The 8,318-nt window shown below is 57.2% G+C and overlaps 1 protein-coding gene across 3 annotated transcripts in view; it reads left to right on the top strand.

The window, feature by feature from the left end:
• The window catches only part of LPIN3 (lipin 3), a 16,766-nt gene that overhangs the window by 751 nt on the left and 7,697 nt on the right, over positions 1–8,318 (top strand). Inside the window, exons 2-9 of one of the 3 annotated variants that reach the window (XM_077778853.1) lie at positions 7–35; positions 3,522–3,674; positions 3,770–3,969; positions 5,157–5,252; positions 6,280–6,548; positions 6,754–6,837; positions 7,191–7,314; positions 7,482–7,824. In XM_077778853.1, coding sequence (XP_077634979.1) covers positions 3,778–3,969; positions 5,157–5,252; positions 6,280–6,548; positions 6,754–6,837; positions 7,191–7,314; positions 7,482–7,824 — 1,108 coding nt within the window. In that variant the 5' untranslated portion in view covers positions 7–35; positions 3,522–3,674; positions 3,770–3,777. Of the gene's footprint in view, position 1; positions 36–3,521; positions 3,675–3,750; positions 3,970–5,156; positions 5,253–6,279; positions 6,549–6,753; positions 6,838–7,190; positions 7,315–7,481; positions 7,825–8,318 lie in introns of those variants that run through there. The other 2 variants (XM_077778852.1, XM_077778851.1) reach the window with 2 other exon arrangements.

Below are 8,318 nucleotides of genomic sequence, written 5' to 3'. Positions count from 1 at the left end.
CCGGGGTCCCGGAGGTCCAGTGGGCAGCTCCCCAGGTAGGGCCTGACCCCGGCCTGAGAAGCGGTACCCCCCTCTGCCCCGCCCATCTGTCCTGCCATCTGGCCCGCGTTCCTTCCTGTCCGCGGGCCTGAGTCCATCCCCAGACGTCAGAGGGTAGCTCAGGCGTGGAGGGGCCGTTTCACGCCGTCTCTCTCCCTGGCCCAGCCGCTGCGGGACCCCGGACATCCAGAATGTAGGATCAGGAGATGAGATGACAAAACCTCTCCGAGGAGGCTGACGCAGCGTCACCCCAGCCTGACTGTGTGACCTTGGGGAGGTCGCCCACCCTCTCTGGTACTGAGTGTCCCGCGCCTGCAGACTGGGCGAGTCAGATGGCAGTAGCTGTGAAGGGAGTTTGGGGATCCAGGGGTGCAGCTTCCTCCCTTCCAGGACTATAGGAATTCTTACCCTCCTGCTTCTTCTGGTCCTAGGTGAAGGAAGAGCTGTCCCCTTCCCCTTCCCCGAATCTGGGAATCTAGAGAGGCCGAGAGCTCAGCCCCAGGGCGGCTTGTTCTGGCTCCCCTGTGGTGGGCTGTGGGTGTTCCCAGAGGGGACTCTGAGGCTTGCGGATCCCACGAGGCCTGCCGAGAGCCCACCTGCTCACTTTGCCAACAGTGGGCCACCAGCGTGCAGGGCCTCGAATGCTATGTAAAGAAGCCTAACCTCTCCAGGGTGGGCAGGGCAGTGCATTGGAGTCTGACCTGTAGTGTGCCCTAAGGACCAGCCTGCTGACTGGGGCTGTCATGATGCCAGAAAAGATACTACTGTTGATAGGTGACGAGTGTGGGCATTTATTGCCTGCTAGTGCTTTACCTGAATTATCTCATTAATTACTCACACATCCCTTATGCCCGTTTCAGAGGCTGAAACTGAAGCTCGGAGAAGTGAAGTGATTTGCCCAGGGTTACAGAGAGTGAGTGTCAGGGGGAGAATTAGAACCCAAACAGTCTGGTACCTTACCCGTAGCGTCCTGTTGGCACCCAGGATCTGGGCATCCGGTAGTAAAGCCTTGACCTAGGAGAGCAGGAGGAGCAGGACGTTGGGGAATAGGATTCAGAGGGCTCAGGAGGGAGGGACTCCCATAAATCTTGAGAGGAATTCAGCTGGCCTGGGTCCCCAGGGGGGAAGTGAAGTGTTTGATTATAGACATGCTAGTTTGGGGTGTAAGGGAGCCAAGCAGCACTTTTCATATAGAGAAGACCAGAGAGGCAGGGCTGGGTCCTGGGGGAGAGGAGATGCCTCCAGAGATGGTACAGGGCTTGACTCACAGGAGTGTCCCCAAATGCTGAGCAGACAGATGCAGGGGGCATCTGGGTGTGGGGCGGCCGTGGGAGGAATGAATTCTTGGCTGAGAAGGGTTTGAAAAATTGAGGCTTTGTTTAAGGGGAAACAGGCTAGCAAGTCCCTTGCGTGAGGGTGCCCCATGGGAGGGCCAGAGTAGGACCCAGTGCCCTGGGGTGCCATCTCTGCTGCTCAGCTCTTTCTCCTATGTCAGTGGCTCTCTACCAGGGGCACTTTTGTTCCCCAGAGGACATGTGACAATGTTTGGAGACAATTTGGTTGTCACAACTTGGGGTGGGGGTGTAATACTAGTATCAGTGGGTAGAGACCAGGAGTGTTGCCAAACAGCCTACACTCCCCCCAAAGCAAAGAATTATTCAGCCCCAGTGGCAGTGGTGCTGAAGTTGAGAAACTCTGATAGGTAAGCTGGACCCGTCATTATTTCCCCAGCTCAGCTCTTTGGCAGGACAGAGAGCGCAGACCTGAGCCTCCACCTGGGCAAACCTTTGCCCCCACTCCTGGCCTGCCCCTCCCGTGCTTGCTGCCTCGTTCCTGGAAACCTCTGAAGTCCTCTGCTTTCTTGGGCACAGGGGCCTAGAGCCCTGCCCATCACATGTCTGTCCTTGTCTGTCTGTCTTCCTAGACCTTTTATTCACAGAATGTGGTGTGGTAGGGAGGAACCAAAGTGGAAATTTTCACCTAGCACATAGTAGGTGCTTTGCAGGGGAAATATTTATTAAATTCGAGTGGCGTTTTTGGTATCAAAAAGCTTCATTTTATCCAAAGTTTTCATTTTAGCAATTCTAATTGTATCTTATGTTTGTGACACTCCATGTTTCTAAAAAGCCCCCCCACCCCACCCCCAGGTAATGCTGGCACTGTTGAGCCATGAGCCACATTTTGAGTGGCAAGGCATTGCAGGGGTGTGCAGAGGTGGGCTGGGGCGGGGCTGCCCTCCCTGCAGACAGCTGTGGCTGTGGTTTGAGGACTGTGGAGTGGCAGGAACCGTGGTATGGAGTCAGGAAACCAGGATACAAGTCATCACTCCCTCCCCCCATCTATGGCCTATTAGCTGAATAGCGTTTGGATAAGTCACTTAATTTCTTTGAGGAGTGGTCTTGCATGGTGGGTCGTCCTCCAGGGGCTCTGACGCAGGGTGTAAGAGATGGGAGTGCCCTGTGGAGGTGGGGTGGCCTGGACCCTGGCAGCCAGAGGGGCACTAGGCCCCTGGGCCGGCCAGCAGGGAAGGGGCAATGAGCTGATGCTGGCAGGGCGGGCACCATGCCAGCGTGGAAGTGGCTCTCATTATGGCCCTGGCTCTTCTCCACGGCCGCCACAGCCTTCCGCTTCTGGCTTACCCAGCTCTGCCTGCTGTGGGAAAGCTGGAGGGACCGGTCTGGCTGGGGGGAAGAGGGGCAGCTTTAACGGGTTCAGGGACCAGCCCAAGGCCTGAATGTGGATCTCAGGGCCTGACCAGCCAAACCAGGGTCTCAGAAATGGAGGTCAAGCTTGAGAACTATGGCCTAGAGACATGGGGGTCAGACTGTGGACCTGTTCCAGGGAAACTGGGAAGGAGTTTGGTATGTGGGGCCATAAACTGAGAGCTCACTCGACCCCCAGCTGTAGCGGATGCCCTGCCCCAAGCCTCTGACGCCAGGTATAGCTGGGCAGAGCCTTAGATACCTGGTGTACCCTACCCCTGGTTTTCCACAGATCAGCCCTGATGGCCCAGCAAGGCCCCTTCCAGTTCCTAAGATCAGGAGACAGCAAGACAGATGAACCCATTTCCCAGATGGAAGGACAGAGACTCTCTCCTCCCTACTTCCTGGGAAGATGTCAGCCTTTACGGCTGTCCCCCAGCAGGGCCCTGGGCCTGATATATCATGAGGCTGCCTCCCCCTATTGCCACAATTGGGCCAACCCAGTGGTTCTCCCTGAGAGTTCTGCAGCCATACAGGCCTGAGATCGAATCCTGGCTCCTCTCCTTACTAGTTGTGAGATCCCGGACAGATCACGCCACCTCTGAGCCTCAGGTGGCTTGTCTGTAAACAGCAGTAATGATACCCGCTTGGCCAGCCTCGCAGGTTATTGTGAAGTTGAAATGAGCCCTACCACTGAAGACCATGGTGATTATCATTACTCATGGCATTTAGAGACGCAGGGCTCCCCAGATCGCCTTACCTGGTGCTCTCATTTGACAGATGTGGAGACTGGCACTTGGAGAAGGAAGGCAGCTGCCCGAGGGTCCCACAGCAGGCTGGTGGGCAAGCCAGGACTAGAGCCCACACTTGCAGACACACTTCCGGTCCCACAACTGTTGCCCGTCGGCAAAGGTGCACCGAGGGCAACGCACTGTAAGTCTGAGGACCTGGGGGTTAGACCTGGCTGCAGACTCCCTGCCGAGGGAGGTGGGTCTGACCTTCGCCCCAGCACCCCCTCCCTTTGCCAGCACCAGCCATGAACTACGTGGGGCAGCTGGCAGAGACGGTGTTTGGGACCGTGAAGGAGATATACCGGGGCTTGAACCCGGCCACGCTGAGCGGTGGCATTGATGTGCTGGTGGTGAAGCAAGTGGACGGCTCCTTCCGATGTTCACCCTTCCATGTGCGTTTCGGCAAGCTGGGCGTCCTGCGGTCGCGAGAGAAGGTGGTGAGTGCTGGCCAGCCAAGGGTAGGGTGGGCTCTTAAAGCCAAGACAGCCACGCAGCCCCAGGAGAGGACTGAGGCCTCCCTCAGGTGGGGATCTGTCTTCGGGACAAGCTTCCGTTCATTCGCATTTTCTTGGAAAGTGTTGAGTTTGTTCGGGGATTTGGGTCCAGGAGGGTTCTCGTTTTCCTGTGGAGCCAGCACAGCGGGGCAGTCTCAGTCCCTGGTACTGGGGCCATCAAACCTGCCTCCACTTTCCTAAGAGCTTACGTGGGTTTTCTTGGTAAGCCTTTTCACCTGTGCAAATGGATACACTCTCATCTACCTGGTGCTGGAGGGGTGCTTTAGGAGCATGAAGTAGGAGCTGATGACACTCAATAGGAGTGGGTGGCACTCAAAGGTTAGCTTCTCTCCCTTAGGAAAGCCGCGCTGTCTTCTCTGGGCCCCGGCGAACGGGACAGATTTTAGTTAGCACTGAGGTCAGGAATGTGAAAAGAGGTTTGGGGGTCCAAATCCCTTCGTGTTGGGGCCACCGGGGACTTACCAGAATCCTGAGGAAAGCATAAGCTTGTAGGGGACAGCAGACAGCTAGGTGGTTAAGAGCTTGGGTTGTGGACTCAGCCTTCCTGGCTCACAGCCTCACTTGGCCACTTCCCAGGATATTACTTAACACCCCCGAGCCTCAGTTTCCTCACCTATAGAGTGGGGGAAGTGATAGGAGCTACTGCACAGGGTTGCTGGAAGGTTAAACAGGAGAGTCCTGATGAAACTCTCCATTCAGTGCCTAGAAAATGGTCATTTGGACTATTGTACGTGCCGTCAGCAAGCGCTCTGGCACTATCCTGGGGGTGGGGGAAACAGCAGCGAAAGATGGGTTATGTCTTGTTGCAACGGGGGTGGCGGAGAGAATAGAAACCAAGGCAGACACAAGAATACTGAGACGGTGATGTGTGCCACAAAGCGCAGAGAACGGGGAGACAGTGGGGGCAGGGGCATGGAGAATTCAGCGCAGCCTCTCTGAGAAGGGGAACTTGAGCAGAGACCCTCAGGGTGGGAAGCAGCCAGGGTCTGTGGGGGGAGGGCAGAAGTTCCAGCAAGTGCAGTGCTCCGTGGAGGCAGGCAGGACAGTAGACTAGAAGGTGGGGGTAAGGGACAGAGGTGGGGACTGTGTGCCACCATGCCCCATTACAGGTGGACATCGAGATCAACGGGGAGCCCGTGGACTTGCACATGAAGCTGGGGGACAGTGGGGAGGCCTTCTTTATCCAGGAGCTGGACAGCGATGATGTAAGCGCCTTGTGGCACCTGTCCCTTCCCCTTCACTAGTGCCCTTCTTGGGAGGGACCTTGGGACCGGTCACTGACCCCACCCCTGGGAATACCCCGGCAGCAAGAGCCTGATGCAGGGGGATTGGTTAGGGCTGGCCCTGGAGGCATGCTGTTGGCGCCTGGGTAGAATTGGGAGGGGGCAGTAAGGGTGATTTCCTTCCCGGAGAGTTGGGGAAGATTTCTCAGAAGAGGACACCTGAGCTGGGCCCCTGGAGGGTGAAAAGGAGGCCTTCCCAGGGCAGCTTGAAAGGAGGGGAGTGCTGAGGAATGGTCCGGGTGGGGGTGGGGGGCTGGTGAGCAGGAGATGGGTGGTTCTGGATCTGGTGCTGGCTCGATGCAGTTAGAACATGGAAGTGTGTGGGTGAGGGCTGAGGAGAGGGGTGTTTGCAGAAGGGAGGCAGAGCCCAACACAAGCCAGCAGAGGGGTTTAAACAATTTGAGCTTCACAAACTTTAACTGAGCCCTGCTCTATGCCAGACACTGTGCCGTGGACTCAGATGAGGGGTGGCCCCTGTCTCCGGAGAAGCTTCCCAGACTAGCCTGGGAGACAGACATACAAACAACAGATGATGGAACTACTTGGTCATTATAATGAAGGGAGTTGGAACTGGGGCTGGGGATAGTCAGGGTAAGCTTCCTGGAGGAGGGGATGCCTGGCTGAGTCTTAAAGGGAAAGCAGGTGTGGTCAGAGAATGAGGAGCCAGTGTCCAGGTTTCCACCGGGGCAGTGGGGTTCATGCAGCACCCTGGCCTGCCACGAACCTCCCGGGGTACATGCAGCCCCTGGGATTGGGGCTGCTCTGTCTCTGGGAGCTCCAATGCCAGTGGCGGTGGCAAGGCCGTGCTGCTGCTGCCTCTGACCAGCCTCCATGCCTGTTTTCCTGACCCCGAATGAGCTCACTCCAGGGCCTTGGGACTCAGGCAGGGCTCAGAATGACTGGGTGGTAAGGGGGCCCCCCAGGCTATAGTGCCTGGTCTCTTCCACAGGAACATGTGCCTCCCCGCCTCTGCACATCACCCATCCCTTGCGGGGGCCTGTCTGGGCTCCCCTCAGACTCCCAGCTGAGCACAGACAGTGAGACTGAGGCCATCATCATTGAGGGGGTGGCCTCCACGGGGCGGAAGAAGAGGCGTCGCAGAAGGAAACCCAGGCGGAAGGAGGACACGGTGGCAGCCCATTCCAGTTCCGAGGAGCTGGAGACAGGCGCTGAAAGTGAACTGTCCCTCCTGGAAAAGCCAAGACAGGAGCCCCCCGGGTGTGTGGGGGCCTGGGAGGCAAGGGCATGGGGATACCGACCAGCATTCAAGCATCATTTCCTCTGCTGATGCTGTGTGACCCTGAGCAAGGGCCTTGATTTCTCTGGGCTTTACCTCCGCAAACCCCTGATGCCCAGGCTCCTGTGCCCTGCCCCGAGTACCCTGTCCTTGTCAGTGACTGTTTATTTCCCTGTGGCCCCTCAGCACCGTCCAGTCTGAAGTGGAGTCCTCACCGCAAGCCAAAGACATCTACCCCTACTCTGATGGCGAGTGGTGCCCCCAGGCCAGGTGAGAGTCTAGGTGGCCTGCAGGCGGGGACTCAAGGCCAAGGTCTTAGACTGGCTTCCATTTACATTTTCCTAATGAGTAATGACATAGAACACACTGAATGTGTTTATCAGCCATTTCTATATCTCCTTTGTCAAGTGTTTATTCAATCTTTGCCCTTTATTTATTTTTTTTTTTTAACTAGACTGCCTCATTGTTTTTGGTTTGTAGGAGTCTTTCATATATTTATACATTCTGGATCCAAACATAGGCACGAATACGTATCACAAAAATTTTTCCCCCCAGGCTGGGGTGGGCAGTGGTGGGTGGCAGAGACCCTGGCGTGAGGGTCTCTAAGTTCTTGTTTCCGGCAGCCTCTTGCCGGATGTGCTAACAACATCCCCTAAGAGCGACTCGGAGCTGGAGCTGCGGACCCCGGAGCCCAGCCCCCTGCGAGCTGAGTCCCACCTACAGTGGGCCTGGGGGCGGCTGCCCAAGGTGAGTTCCGCCGTCGGCTCCCGAGCCTGCCTTTCAGCGGCTCTGCGCCCCCTGCAGGTCAGAAGTGGAGTGACTGATACTCTGGACCCGAAGGCCTTGTGGGGTGTGGGAGGCAGGACCTGTGCTGGTTTACACCCCCCTCCCCACCCCCATTTGTTTGACTGCAGGTGGCCAAAGCAGAATGGCCTGAGTCCTCGAAGGTCGCTGATGGCAGTGCTGCGGCAGCCCCTCCTCTTCAGGGAGAGCCCATCACCCCCTCCGCCCCTGTGGCTGGTGTGGACCCTTCGGGACCCCTAATCCTGCAGACGGGGGCTGGTGCTGACCTTCTTCCTGCTGACACAGAGCCTCCTGCTCTGGTGGGTCCCCCTCTCCCCACCCCTGAGAGAAAGAAAACCAAGACTCAGAGCCGAAGGGATCCAGGCCTCCCTCCTCCCTCGAAATCATGGAGCTGGGCCGGGCTGGAGGCCCCAGTTCCTGCCAGGCAGCCCGAGGGGGTGTCTAGGAGGAAAGGTGAGTGATGGCAGGACCCCACCCAGGCTGTTGCTGGCCTCATGTTACCCACTGGCTGGACTCTGGCACTTCAAGCATGTTTTGAGCACCTACTGTATGCTAAGCACTGTGCTTGGCACCAGCGCCCATGGGCTCACAGCCCAGTGGGGCAGATAGGCGAAGCATGCATAAACAGGAAGAGCGCGCCATGGGTGATGCAGGACAGGATCATTGGTCGGGTCGGAGGCTCTTTAAATCATGTGGTCGGGGAAGGCCTCTGAGTGGGTGATGCATGAGCTGAGACTCCACCAATAAAGACTCCCAGATAAGGGTCAAGGGAAGAGAATTCTAGACAGAGGGAAGAGCATGTGTTAAGGCCATGAAGTGGGAGGGAGGTTGCTCAGCTAGGCACGGAGGCAGCTGGTGTGTCTTGAAGAAGGCAGTGGGGGGAGGGGGGCGGCGGGAGAGGAGCAGATGCTCGATGGTTGGTGCGGGGGCTGGGGTTTATCCTACGA

Source organism: Crocuta crocuta, unplaced genomic scaffold (assembly GCF_008692635.1).
Source record: "Crocuta crocuta isolate KB4526 unplaced genomic scaffold, BGI_CrCroc_1.0 scaffold248, whole genome shotgun sequence".
Lineage (NCBI taxonomy): Eukaryota > Metazoa > Chordata > Mammalia > Carnivora > Hyaenidae > Crocuta > Crocuta crocuta.
The sequence above is the reverse complement of the archived record's forward strand: the minus strand, read 5'-3'. Positions and strand labels throughout refer to the sequence as shown.